The sequence below is a fragment of the Mandrillus leucophaeus genome, unplaced genomic scaffold (assembly GCF_000951045.1).
Source record: "Mandrillus leucophaeus isolate KB7577 unplaced genomic scaffold, Mleu.le_1.0 Scaffold187, whole genome shotgun sequence".
Taxonomy (NCBI): domain Eukaryota; kingdom Metazoa; phylum Chordata; class Mammalia; order Primates; family Cercopithecidae; genus Mandrillus; species Mandrillus leucophaeus.
In genome coordinates, this window is record NW_012101887.1 from 3,882,366 (window position 1) to 3,897,598 (window position 15,233).

Consider the following 15,233-nt stretch of genomic DNA (forward strand, 5'->3'; position numbering starts at 1 on the left):
TATGAAAGAATTCTGAGTAGCCCCAGGATTGGTTTTTACTTTTCTTGCTATATTGATAAAATACATTGATATTTCTAAATCCCCAGAAGCCTTTTTATTTATTTTTATTTTTATTTTTTATTTTTTGAGGCTGTGGCTGTTTTTCAAATTCAGAGTATACATTTGAGATCAAATTATTTTCTTGTAAAACATAATGGGTTGGTAAATGGTTGTATGAATGGATGCCATGTGTTGGTTGAGAATAGTCTAGGTACGAATAACAGAAAACTCAATGCAAATGGATTTAAACACATATAATTTATTGGTTTATTTAACCTGAGGGTACAGAGACATATGGCTTTAGATGACACAGGAGCAGGACTTAATGCTGCCAAAGATCCTGAGGTTTTCTGTCTCTTTTCTTTGCCTTTTGGAATATTGGCTTCATTGCAAGGCTAACATCATTCATTGTTATGAGATGGTGATCAGGATCATTCTTCTGCATTTCATGTAACGGGAGAGAGTATTCACATTCATGCATTCCTACAAGGTCCTCATATAAATCTGATTGAAATTACATCGGTTACATGCCCACTTCCATGAGTAGGAGAAATGAATATATTATTGGGTGCTGCCAAGGTTACTTTATATTTGTAATTTTCTATTTTTAAAGATTAAAAAATTCCTCAGAGCAATAAGTGCTTTGACAGTGAGTCATTTCTTAAACCATGCCCCATTGATTGACCTTGAAACTATTTCCAGATCCTTATAAAGTTCCAATAAATATCCTTTTACATAAATCTTTGTATATGTGGATAATTAAGATCATCCGTTGAGTACAATGCATGTTGAGTGGAAAGGACTAATCCACTGCCTTCTGTGTTAGTTACACTCCAACTGTGTACATATACAATAGTTTCTCCATATCCTTCCCAGCAATTTCTTTAATCTTTAAATTTTCATATGCCATTTCTAATGACTGAAAAATATGTGGTTGTATTATGCATTATTGTGATTTTTTCTTTCATTATCCTGTTTGTTAGTAAGCTTGACACGGGTTTGGTTTTTTCTTTGTGATTCTGTTTTTTGTATCCCTTATATACTTTCCTGTGGTTTTTGCTTTATTGGTTTGTAGGAATAGTCATATATTTTGAATTCAGCCCTTTGCCTCTTAAATATATTATAAAGATATTTCTCCCAGTCTGTCATTTATCTTTTATTATAATGTCTCATAAATTTTTTTAAATTTAAAATATCAAATATTTTGATATGCTTTTAAATCCTGCTTACTTAGGTCTTTTCACCCAAAGCCATAAAATATTTTACTATATTTTTCTACTGTTTTCATAGTTTTGATTTATATTTACATTATTGAACATATAAGGAAGGTATTCATTTGTAGTGTGTGAGGCAAGGATACAACTTCATTTTTCTTCTAAAATGTATAAAACAATACCCTAAAATATAAAACGTATACCCTAAAATGTATAAAACATACACCCTAAAATGTATAAAACAGTACAGAGAATGAAACAGAGAGTTGAAACATCAATTTTCAACATGAAATATCTACCCTTCTTTTTTTCCTTCTTTTTATCCATCTACCTATCGTTTTTCTGGACTCTGTTTTGTTCTATTTGGCTATTTATGTGCTAATAGCATGCTGTTTTATTTATCATAGCCTTGAAGTACATTTTGCTAGTTTTGCAGATCAAATATTTTCCTTTTTCTTTCTATAAATTATCTCACCTATTCCTTAAAAAAGTCTCTTTCATATGAACATTAGATTCAAGCTGAGATCTATAAAACAAACAAACAATTTTGATTGGTGTTGAATTAGAATTATGGATTAATTTGGATAGATTTGACATCACTATAATATTGAGTTTTCCAATTTAGAAATATAAAATGTCTCTCCAGTAATTCAAATCTTTTATACCATTGCCTTCCCTTGTGTTCTCTCAAAACCAAACTATAAGACAAGGATTCGGACAAGGATTTAGTTTATTTGAGAGGTGATCTGTGGAGGCCTGATGAGAAATAAGGAGGTGAAAGAGAGAGAGGAAAGTTGATAGGTGATGTCCTAATGAACAGTACTGCTGTGGGCAACTGACACTCAGTCCTGCTGGGGTCCCTCTCAGACACCAGGTTGAATAAAGCTTAGGATTGTCCCATGACAAGGAAGGAAATCTGGGCTGTTCATTCACCGGCTCCTATTTCTGATCATTTGAGAGTTGCTCTTGGGTGTTGAATTTGCAACAGTTGTGATTTTACTCCTGCATGGGCTGATGCTCTCTTCAGGTAAAGAGAGATCACTGGGCAAAAAGGAACTGCTGCAGATCACTTTAGTGAAGGGGATATAGGTGAGGTGCTGACAGTGTCTGCTACAGTCATACATTAAAAGTTTGTGATTTTCTTCATATAGGTTTTATAGTTTTTACATTAGGGTAATTTCTAAGTATTGTTGCTATTGTGAATAAGGTCCACTTTTTTTTTTTTAGATAGCTGATCTATAGAGATATTATAGTAGTCTTTAAGAATGTATGATCTGAAGCGGACTTCCTGACTTTGTGCACCAGGTCTGCCACTTCCCAGCTTGTAAACTTCTTCAAATTACCTGTCTATGCTTCAATCATAGGTTCTGTAAAATGAGAATAATAATATAATCAATATCATAGGGTTATTGCAAGAATTATAAGAGTTAATATAGGTTAAGCAATTAGCAAGTTCTTAATAGTATTAGTTTCAATTATTATTAATATAAGTGACAGTAAAAAATAGAACACTCTTGATTTGTGAAGGTTACTCAGCTTGCTTTGTGTATTTACTATAGTTCTAATATTTTCTCTTGCTTTTTCTTAGTAGACAATCATGTCATCTAGAAAATAGTGACAGTTCTGACTCTTTCCACTACTTTTACAAGTGTTATCTGGTTGGTAGCCCTGGGACACTGTTAAATAGTAGCAATTATGACAGACATTATTATTTTGTCTCTGTTTTTAGTGGGAATGCTGCTAATGTTTCAATATTAAGTTTGATCTTTGCTGTTGACTTCTGAGAGATTGCTTCATCAGGTTAAGGAAGCTGCCTTTTATCCCAAGATTACTGAGTATTTTTCTATCATGAGTGAATATGGAATTTTATTAAATGCTTTGAAAAATTCTGTCATTTTTAAGATCCTCTTAAAACAATCACCTTAGGGAAAGAGTTGGCCTAGTTTTCAATTAGACATCCACACTTTTTTCAGCATTTATAACCAATCTATTTTCATTTGTTGCTTTAATATTTTTATTTTGGCAGCCTTAATTATTGTCCTTGCTAATGATGATGGCCCTGGAGTTCTATCATTTAACAACAGTGAGCACTTTTTCCTAAGAGAGCCAACAGCTCTCTACGTCCAGGAGAGTGTTGCAGTGTTGTACATTGTTCGGGAACCTGCACAAGGATTGTTTGGAACAGTGACAGTTCAGTTCATTGTGACAGAAGTGAATTCCTCAAATGAATCTAAAGATCTGACTCCTTCCAAAGGCTATATTGTTTTAGAAGAAGGTATTCGATTCAAGGTACAGTAAGAAGCTTTAATGAGAATGGAAGTTTTTCTTTAATATTTATAAAATAAATTTCTCTTAGATGAGCACTCAAGTCCTAGAATGAAAAAACAATTCTGCCAGCTTAGGTGATAGATAAAGACATGCTTCAATTACTATGTGACAATTGCTGTAGTTCTATTTACTCTGTATAAAGTGCAAGTGGAACATTTTACTATTAATAGGGTAGAAGAATATGTAAATAATAAAGAAAATATATGTATGGCTCTTTTAAATTTTCAGCACACTTAAATTGCATATGTCACTTTATATTGTATATAAACCATATAAAAGAAAACCCAAGCGATTTTTTTGTAAGCATTAAGTCCCAGCCAGTCATTTCCCTTTTGCCACATTTTTGTTGAACAAAATGTAACTACTTACTTCAGACTGCTTGTTTGACAACAGGAATAGTTTATTGGAGAAAAAAATTGGGGATTTGAGATTAATTATAAATATGATCTATACTCACAGTTTACCTTCCAAAACCTCTTTTTCTATGTATTCACAATTTTCTGTTCCTGCTACTAAACTTTATTTTTTTAAACAGTTTAAGTTTAAAATAGCTAATTATGTTAGCTTTAGGCACTTTTCAAGCCAGCTATATCAAGTATAATAAATCTAAAATAATAGATTTAAAGCTATTTTGTCTAAAACAGTCCATCTAATAATTACTTTTTTAATGATCAGTTTATGTAACTTCAGCACATTTGCAAATGCATATTCTTTTTCATGGTTTTTTTTCACATTTTGGAAATTTAAAACCTTAATTGGTTTGTGCAAGGTCACTTACATTTAAATCTTGAAATATGTATATAAAAATTCAAATTTGAAATATTTTATTAATTTTCTGTTTATTCATGTTTTTTCATCTTTTAAAATTTTTCTTAAATTTATTTTTTTGTTTGTTTTATATTTTTTACTGTGACTTTTTTCATAAAAGACTCCTTTTTCACAGTATGTGTATGTACTTTTATTTTTATTAGGCAAATTGAATGTTAGAGCAAATTGGATTAAATAAATTTAACTGACATAACTGCTTTTATTCCAAAAAGTTTTTGTTTTGAAGTATAAACAGTAAAATATGCAAATCTTAAGTATATGGCTTAGTGACTTTGACGATATATACATACACACATGTGACTACCACTTAGATTAAAATATTTAACATTAAGACTGGGCATAGTGGCACACACCTGTAATCTTCAGGAGGCTAGGTGGGCGGATCTCTTGAGGTCAGGAGTTTGAGATCAGCCTGGCCAACATAGTGAAACCCTGTCTCTACTAAAAATACAAAAATTAGCCAGGTTTAGTGGTGCGTGCCTGTAATGGTTCTCAGGAGGCTGAGGCAGGAGAATAACTTGAACTTGGGAGGCAGAGGTTGCAGTGAACAGAGTGCCACTGCATTCCAGTCTGAGTGACAGAGAGAGACTCCGTCTCATTCATAAACAAACAAACAAACAAATAAATAAATAAATAAATAAATGTGTTTAATATTATCATCACCGAGAAGATTCCCCTTGTCTCGTCCCCTTTCCAGAGGAAACTACTTTATGATTTCTATCATTGATGACTCATTTTGCTTGAGCTTCCCATAAATAGAATCATACAGTGTGTACTCTTTCGTGTCTGCCTTCTTTCACTCAATATAATTTTTAAGTCTGTGTGATTGCATGCATCAGTAGTTGGACATTTTTTTAAATCACTGAGTAGCATTTTATAAAATAGACCACTATTGGTTTGTCTGTTCTCCCACTGATGAACATTCGGGATGTTTCTAATTTGTGCCTGCTATGACTGCAACTGTTTTTTTAACAGTGAACCCTAGATTAGAATGAGATTAATCAAGTTATGTAGCCAGAGCAGGACAAAAAGTTCACAAAAATGAAGACATAGATGTAATTTTTAATCAATGTTATTTTAAAATGCACTAAATGTTTTTTGGACACTTTACTTCAGTGCAATATATCACAAAGTTGAAAATCCTAAAAGTAATAACCTGAAACAGGTGTAACCATCACATTGTAGGAATCAGTGTTAAATCAAAGTGAGATAGTATTTTTCAAAACATAGTATTTTGTTGTCAGAAATGTTTAGTAGATTTCTCTGTATGTGTGTTGCAAAAAATACTGTATTCTAGTAACCTTATCTTTTGATTTTGTTTTCAGGCCTTACACATATCTGCCATATTAGACACGGAACCAGAAATGGATGAGTATTTTGTTTGCACCTTGTTTAATCCAACTGGAGGTGCTAGACTAGGGGCACGTGTTCAAACCCTGATAACAGTTTTGCAAAACCAGGCCCCTTTGGGGCTATTCAGTATCTCTGCAGTTGAAAATAGGTATAGTTTATTCATAAGGAAATTATCCCTTCTGAACCTATAAGTAGGGAATATTTTTTGCATAAGAAAATGCAGAAGGAAATTGATGTCTAATTATTTTTAAAAGGATTTTTAAAATGAACTCTAGACTAAAGATAGGTCTAGAGAGACCAATTACTCTCCTAACTGGGAGTATCAAAAACCTAAACTCACCCTTTTATTAGAATGGTGTTATTAGAATTCTTATTTTCTTAGAGTTCACACTTTCAGGTAAAGGTCTGTACTATTTTGTGTTTTTAAAAATAATGAAAAGCAAGAAATAATATAAAGTAGACTTCACTGCTCAAACCAAATGAATGACTCTTCAAACATATATTAACATGATTATGGTTTTAAAATTTCTTCTTCAAACATATATTAACATGATTGTGGTTTTAAAATTTCTTCTAGAAGCTGACAAATATTTATTTTTTATATCATAAAAATATTTTAATCTAGTTTCATTAATATGTTAATTTACTGACTCATTTTTTCCTATAAAGTGTTTTTCATACATATGTGAAGAAACATAAGAATGACAATTTTATTTGTTTTTCAGAATATATAGTGTGAAGTTACTGAAGTAACTGATTTTGAGTATTTTCTTATCTTGGATTGTATAAATTTAAAAGTGTATTAAGTATATGCTAGCAATATGATATATATTTTAAATATGTAGAATGTGTACTTTTTCTGCTTTCCACAATCCATGTATTTCTTTCAGCGCCACCTCCATAGACATCGAAGAAGCCAACAGGACCGTGTATTTAAATGTATCTCGAACTAATGGCATTGGTTTGGCTGTGAGTGTGCAGTGGGAGACAGTATCTGAAACAGCTTTTGGCATGAGTATGTTTCATTTCTTATGAGAACAAAATTCTGTAACCAAGAAATATCGCATGTATAAGATTCATATTTTTTCCCATGAATTGTATGTTATTGGTCATTTGAAAATGGAAAACAGATAATCTGATTCTTTTATTGCACCTATAAATATGTGTTGAGGCCAGGCACGGTGGCTCACGCCTGTAATCCCAGCACTTTGGGAGGCCAAAGTGGGCGGATCATGAGGTCAGGAGATTGAGACCATCCTGGGTAGCACGGTGAAACCCCATCTCTACTGAAAATACAAAAAATTAGCTGGGCGTGGTGTTGGGCACCTGTAGTCCCAGCTACTCAGGACGCTAAGGCAGGAGAATGGCGTGAACCCCGAAGGCGGAGCTTGCAGTGAGCTGAGATCGTGCCACTGCACTCCAGCCTGGGCGACAGTGTAAGACTCCATCAAAAATAAAATAAAATTAAAATTAAATAAAATTAAAATAAATAAATAAAATAAAGTATGTATTGGATGCCTGTCACATGCCAGGAATGGCACTGAACTCATGGATCTTAGAATTTAGGAGGTGACAGAAATGAATCAAATAAGTAAAAATCAATGTATACTTTAAACTTTAGTAAGTGATTCAAAGGAGAAGTTCTAAGTGTTGAAAGAATATAGGGGAATGCTTTTAAGGGGTATTGATCTTTGAACTAAGACTGAATAATAAGTAGAATTGATTATGCAAAGGACTGAGTTGGAAGAACATGGAGGTGAGAGTGAGAAGCTGTGAAGGCAGAAAACTGAGGCATAAAAAACACACATAAGCGAAGAACTTGGGTGGATAGTAGGTACAGAAATAAGGAGGAATGTTGAGCTTGGATAGCTGGACAAGACCAGATCATTCAAGACCTTAAGGAATATTTTATAGTTGCCAGTCTTTATAATAGTGTTAACGGAGAGCCTTTGAGTGGTTTAGGAATGGAGGAGAGTTACCATATGTAATGTGGTATGGTATAATCATATTTGGATTTTGAAGATGTTATTCACAGTGCCATGTAAATAATGGGTTGGCACAGAAGAGAAGTGAAGATACAGGGAGGCAAGATGATGGTGGCTTAGACTAGATGTTGAATATGAGGGTGAAGGAGAGGGAAGTACCAGAGATGATTCAGGTTTCTAGCTTGTGCAGTTGGATGGGAGAAGGAGTTCATGCTATTCACTAAGATGGAATTCCAAAAAAAAAAGAATAGATGTATTTTGGTAAGGGGAGTAAAATAAATGTGGTTTAACACATTTTGAATTTGAGTTACTTTTGAGAATAAATTTCTCTAGACTCAAAAGAAGGTCTCTGCCGGAGAGATAAACCTGGGAACTTTAGCTATATATATTGTATTTGAAGTCATGGAAATTGATGTAAATCTGAAAAGAAAGGCTGAAGATGGAGAAGGGAAGAGGATGCTATAGACTGAACTATAAGAAGGTTCAAGTTGAATGGCTGAGGATATGGGATGATGGCCTAGCAAAGGAGACTTAGAGGACCTGGTAAGAAACTTAGGAAAAAACAGGATGGCAGATACCAGCAGAAGAGTGCTTTAAAATGGAGGAAGAAGTAAATGGTGTCAACCCCTGGTGAGAAGTCCAGTAAAATGAGAACCTGAAAAATAACTATTATAGTTAGCAACATAGAAGGCGTTAGACCATAGAAAGGGCTATTTGTATAGAAAGACAGAGACTGAATACCATTTTGAATAAAGGTGAAAGAAGAGAGACCTCAACTATACGCAATCATTTCAAGAAGTTTGGCTGGGAAGATAGGACCTGGAGAAGGTGGTAGTGGTGGGGTGTAGGATTCAGAAGGTTTTTTGCATGTTTAGTTTGGAGAGACCCAAGCGTGTGTAGGTTGGATGGAAAAGGTACAGAAATATTAAATATTTAGAAGAAAAAGGACATAATTAATAGTGGTATGGTTGTCTAGAAGACAAGTAGAGATGGGATCTAAAAAAAGAAAAATTATGGTTTCTAATTTAGATTTCTCCATTATTGCTTGGACTTTGCATGTATTTTTTTGGAAGTGCTCATGAGAGCATATGTTGGAGATTCTTAATCGTTAGCAGTCATTGCTTATTCTTCATTTGTGGTCATCTTGAGTTACTGTAGAGAAGGATTTGTCCATGTGTCAGGACCATTTGGGACTTTAAATGAAAAATCTGCAGTATACCTTTAAAAGGGAGCAACATAAGAATTTAAAATGCTGGATTTTTTAGAAAAGGAAATTGCTATTGGATATTACATGTAAGGCATTGACAAATTCTCTTGAATTGGTAATCTAAAAATGATCAATCATTTATAGGGAGCTCAGGTTTCAACCTTGATAGTTGTACTTGCTGCATCATGTTCACACCACTAACCAAAATTTAAAAAGAACTTAATGTTTTGAAGGGAAACAGCCATGTTAAGAGATTATACATTTTTAAAAAAATTTTACTCTTCATTAGTTAGGGGATTTTTATTTTTGTCCTTTTTTTTTTTTTTTTTTTTTTTGTAGTACAGAATTTTAAAACATATACCAGTTGTAGCAGTTTGATAAAACCTTGACAGCCATTTGAAATATGTGAGTCTGCTTGGCATTCTTAAAATAGATAAAATGTAAAGTGAAAACTTAGATGGGCGTAATTTCAAATTAATAGCATAAATTTTTTAAACCAAATATTTATCATGCTTCTATAAAGGTATTTATTATTATAAAATTTCTCAGTTATATTTTTATCAACTTTACCGAAGTTGATAAAAATCATGTTCTGCATATTTCCCTTTAAAATATACATTTAGTATTTATTTAGTTAGTTTTTGAGCCAGGGTCTGTCCCTGGCTGGAGTGCAGTGGCACTATCTCGGCTCACTACCACCTCCGCCTCCCAGGTTCAAGCAATTCTCGTGCCTCAGCCATCCGACTAGCTGGCATTACAGACACACACCACCACACCCAGCTGATTTTTGTATTTTTAGTAGAGACTGGTTTCACCATGTTGGCCAGGCTGGCCTCAAACTCCTGACCTCAAGTGATCCATCTACCTTGGCCTCCCAAAATTCTGGGATTACATGCGTGAGCCACCATGCCCAGACACATTTAGTATTTATTTCTAAATACACCTTAGAAAAGTGTGTGTAGGTATAAAGCAGAACGTTAAAACATTTTCTTGGTTTTTAAATTAGAATTTTTAGAAAATTCTTATTTGTAGTACAAATTAATTATTTGTTGTTGTTGTAAAGTTTTCTCGCTTGTGTCTTGTCTTTTCACACTCATACACACATGCATCATGAAAGGATCTTCATTTGTAGTCACAAATGCAGTAGTCTCATTGTTTAAACAATAAATTAGAAAGATAAGTTTTTGAAGGAATAATAAAATAGTAAATCATGATTTGTGTTTTTCAGGGGGAATGGATGTTGTGTTTTCCGTATTTCAAAGTTTTTTGGATGAATCAGCTTCTGGCTGGTGTTTCGTTACTTTGGAAAATTTAATATATGGTATAATGTTAAGAAAATCATCTGTTACTGTTTACCGATGGCAGGGGATTTTTATTCCAGTTGAGGTAAACATCAGTATTTTTTTATAATACAAAAATAAAATGTGCAGATAAATTTTAGATGTATCATGAATTACTGTATTCTTATTCCTCATTTTCTAGGATTTAAATATAGAAAATCCTAAAACTTGTGAGGCCTTTAACACCGGTTTTTCTCCCTACTTTGTGATTACTCATGAAGAAAGAAATGAAGAAAAGCCTTCTCTTAACAGTGTGTATACATTCACGTCTGGATTTAAATTATTCCTGGTAAAAAAAAAGTTTCATTTTTAAATAGATTGCTTTCTTTAAAAGTAATTAAGATTTGTAAGATTGTTCAAATTTTAAGATAATGTATGTTCTATGTTAATGTGAAAAAAGACTTTTTGTGAGTTGATATACATTTTAGCAAAGTATCTTAATCCGGGGATATTTTTGTCTTTTTAAAATGACACTTAGGTATGCGTAACTTGGGATTAAAATTTCTTAAGTCTTGCACTTCATATAGTAACTCATGCTATTAGTGTGTTTGGTGGCTTTCTTAGTTCAAGTCTCCTTTAAGTTTTCATTCCCACTCTGTCCTTGCAGGTACAAACAATTGTTATTCTGGAAAGTTCTCAAGTAAGATATTTTACTTCAGACAGCCAAGATTATTTAATCATTGCAAGTCAAAGAGATGATTCCGAATTAACTCAGGTTTGATTCTTTTAAAATGAAGTGGTGTTTTGTTTTGTTTTGTTTTGTTTTGTTTTGTTTTGCTTTTCTTTTTAACATTATAATTGAAATTTACCAAAGGTATGGTCTGCCAGTTTAGTATAAAAGAAAAACCATAATTTGATTGTAGTAAAGTAGAATGTAAAGACTGGTTAGTTAAAAGTTAATTTTTAAACACCAGAGTCGTAAAATATTATTGTCTTCAAGAGCCAAGGATAATGTAATAATAAATATGAACATTTAATTAGAATTTAACTGAATTGCAAAACATTGTGGAGAAAAATCACACAGCCAGAGAGTATCACTAAAAATTCATGATTAGCATTGCCACACAGGTGTTCAGTATCACCTCAGAAATCCCACATTTCTTTAGTAAACTAGATCTTGTAATCCTAGTAATGCTTATTTGATAACTTTTGTGACTCCTTAAACTTCCATACATGCTTCACATTTCCATTTTCAGCTAATTCCCTTGTTGAAATGAAAGCTACCAAAAGGGGTATTACTCATTTTCCCAACACCAAATTCAAAAACCCACTTGAAACCCAATCTTATTCCTCATTCCTGCTACAGCAGAGAAAGTGTCCCTTCTAAAAAGCCAGGCCTCTCACATAGGTGCCCATCTTGCCCTCATAAGGTTAGCTATTCCCTCCATCTCTGGCATCTATCTCTCTCTATTTGGTTACTACAGTCAGCGTAAATATTCTAGCTTCACCCAGCTTAAAAAGCTTAAATTCCTCCCCGATCTCATTCCCTTCTAAGTTTTGTTCCATTTCCTTCCTCCCCTCTATAGTAAGACATCCTGAAAGAATTATCTATTTGTTTTGTCTTTACTTCCCCATGCTCACCGATGACAACTGGGTTGCCAATTCCAGTGGGTGTTTTTCTGCGTAATCATTATACATTCCACCAGCATGTGACAGTCACCTCATCCTCAAATATAAATCTTATCTTGCTTTCTAAGACACTACCCAGATTTTCCTTTTCCCTTTCTCTCTCTTTCTCTGTGTGTGTATGTGTGTGTGTGTGTGTGTGTGTGTGTGTGTGAGATCCTTCTCATTCCCCATTCCCAGTTCCTCTTCCCTTTTGTAAACTTAGATGTCTTGGAGTTTTCCAGAAAGATTCACTTATAGTTCAAATTTCTTTTTTCTTTCTCTTCACTCACTTGGATACTGTTATCAATCATATATGGTTTAAATATCAGCAATAGGCTAGTGTCTTTTAAATTATATCTATAGCCTTTCCCCTGTATTTCAGGCCTACATACCTAACTACCTATTGATATGTTCACTTAAATGTATTTTTGGTACATAATATTTAACATATCCCAAACTGACCTTTGATTTTCACTATGAAACTTGTTACTTCAGTGCTAGCTTCCATCTCAGGAAGTAGCAACCCCACAAACTCAATTGCTTAGGACAGAATCCTGGGATATTTCTTCCTTGATTACTCCTTTTTTGTTTTTTTTTTTTTTTCTTTTGTGGACAGGGAGGACGGGATCTGGCTCTGTGGCCCAGGCTCCAGTGCAGTGACGTGACAGGTCACTACATTCTTGACCTCCTGGGCTCTGGTGATCCTCCTACCTTAGCCTCCCGGGTGACTGGGTCAACAGGTGTGTGTCACCACACCTGACTGCTTTTTTGTATTTTGTAGAGATGGGGTTTCACCATGTTTCTCGGGTTGGTCTTGAACTTACTCCTTCTTATTCTTTCACATCGAGTTTATCAGTAAGTATTTTTGATTATATGTGTCAATAAGTGAAGACATTTCGTCTCTACTCCTCCCTACTTCAGGTCCCCATTATTTCTCTTCCACACCATTATAGTATCCTCCTAGCTGTTCTCTGAACTTCCTTGACCTCCTTGGATCCATTCTCCATTGAGTAACTGGAGGCATTTTTTGAAAATATTAATTGACTAATGCTATTTCTGATTTTAAAGCTACTCAATGATTTGCAATTATACTTAGAATAAATTTAAAATTATTTAATATGGGCTTAACAGCATAGCTACATTTCCGGATTTGCCTTGGAAGGCACTGGATTATGCCTGTTGTTCTGGTATTGTTATTGCCCCTTTCACTCTTTAAAGGATCCCTGTTTAGATGATAAATTTTATGGCCACCCTAATGGGAGGTTCTCCATGATCTTACCTCTCCAGCCTTAACTCTCATAAATCTCCCAGCACTATCAAATTCCTTCCTGTCTTTATTCAGATAATGACAAACTTTTTCTGTCTTAAGAGCTTTGTCATGTCGTTCCTTCTAACTTGATTTCCCTAATACCTTCATAATTCTCTATCAGACCATCCTAATTGTCATCTTCAGTACTTGACCCATTTTATACTTAGACATTTATTTAATTATTGATATGTTTCTTGTTTACCTTTTCCTAATAGTTAATAAGATCCATAAAGGGAAAGGCCACTGTATCCATAGTTCCTAGCATAATGTCTGTGGCTTAAAAGTTCCTAATTGTTGACTGAATAAGTATAATTTTCTGTGACATTGACTAGCTTGCTTTCAGGTAGGGTCTGAATTTTAATTTTGCATTTATGAACACTTACCCTGAAACCTTGTGTGCATTGACTGCCACCATGGGGACAAAAAGGATTTAGGTGTTTCTCTGTATTCTATTGCTCGAGCAATTGATAATTATATTGCAGCATTAGAACGTTTCTTATTCATTTCTAAATTTTTCATATTTAGTTTATTTCCTGGTTTTAGCTTTCCTTTTCCCTGCTGTTACCAACCCTTACCCAGATGTACATTTGATACTGATTTCTTTTCAAATAACTTCTCTTTCATTCACTGTGTGTGTGTGTGTGTCTGTTTGTGTGTGTGTGTCGTGTGTACTCATGTGCATAGACATAGATGTGCACACTCACACAGATTAGATAAGGGAGAGAGCAGCGAGGGAGCATCAGTTTTAGTGCTTTCTTTTTTTATGAAGGTATCTTTTTAACCAAATAAAAGGATCCAAGAGAGTAAACATACGATATTGATTACATTCTTGCAAGTGCTAAATTCCTAGTCATAAAGGGTTTTGTATTTCAACATTTCCTTCAGGTCTTCAGGTGGAATGGAGGAAGCTTCGTGTTGCATCAAAAACTCCCTGTCCGAGGTGTGCTGACCATGGCCTTGTTCAACAAGGGAGGCTCTGTGTTCTTAGCCATTTCCCAGGCTAATGCCAGGCTAAACTCCCTTTTATTCAGATGGTCTGGCATTGGGTTTATTAACTTTCAAGAGGTGCCTGTCAGTGGGACAACACAAGTTGAGGCTTTGTCTTCAGCCAATGATATTTACTTAATATTTGCCAAAAATGTCTTTCTAGGTGAGAAGATAAAGTATTTGTAATGTATATATAGTTGTTATTGAGCTCATCTAGCATTCATATGGTATATTTTATATGAAAGTGCTCTTGTAATACTTTTTTACTAATCCATATAATATTTCTTGATAGATGATAAGTATTAATTGTTAGCTGTAAATGGATTTTTGAGAAATATTTAAGCAGTATGCCCCTAAGCTTGTGTTCTGACTACCACCTTAAAGTTATATTAAAACAAAATTGGAAGTAGATAGGTAAAGTTGAAAGATACATGAATATTTTATATCCAGGATGCAAACAAGTAACTTTTTATATGTATTTACTTAAGGTGCCATGAATAATTCATAGTATTAATAAATAATATTCAGAACTTTTTATAATACTCTTTCAGAATATTCTTGGAAGGAAAATTTGCTTTTTGCTGCTGAGTAGAACTTTCATAGGTAAAATTGCAGCATTCCTAAAAAATAAAAAAAATTGTCCTTGTTCTTTCTTTAACATTATATCATGGTTAATGACTAATAATGAATTTGTGTCATGCAGTAAATGCAAAAAAGACTTTTGACGTACTTCCTATTAGCTTGTATTTTTATTAGATTAAATGGATTCTGAAGAAATTTGTTTCTTGATATTTTTATTGTAGTTTTATTATGTAATTTTGTCATTTTTTTCTGTAACTTTTGTGTTAAGATTTGACTTTTATTCCATTATTGTAGGAGATCAGAATTCAATTGATATTTTCGTCTGGGAGATGGGGCAGTCTTCCTTCAGGTATTTTCAGTCCCTAGATTTTGCTGCTGTTAACAGAATCCACTCCTTCACACCAGCCTCAGGAATAGGTAAGGACTTTTCAACTGCTTACCAATTCTAAAGGT

General features: G+C 33.7%; 1 protein-coding gene across 1 annotated transcript in view; it reads left to right on the forward strand.

Moving 5' to 3' along the window:
• The window catches only part of ADGRV1 (adhesion G protein-coupled receptor V1), a 596,733-nt gene that overhangs the window by 138,530 nt on the left and 442,970 nt on the right, over window positions 1-15,233 (forward strand). Inside the window, exons 43-50 of the mRNA XM_011978020.1 lie at window positions 3,280-3,542; window positions 5,735-5,910; window positions 6,653-6,777; window positions 10,183-10,340; window positions 10,437-10,583; window positions 10,902-11,009; window positions 14,097-14,361; window positions 15,075-15,197. Coding sequence (XP_011833410.1) covers window positions 3,280-3,542; window positions 5,735-5,910; window positions 6,653-6,777; window positions 10,183-10,340; window positions 10,437-10,583; window positions 10,902-11,009; window positions 14,097-14,361; window positions 15,075-15,197 — 1,365 coding nt within the window. The remainder of the gene's footprint in view (window positions 1-3,279; window positions 3,543-5,734; window positions 5,911-6,652; window positions 6,778-10,182; window positions 10,341-10,436; window positions 10,584-10,901; window positions 11,010-14,096; window positions 14,362-15,074; window positions 15,198-15,233) is intronic.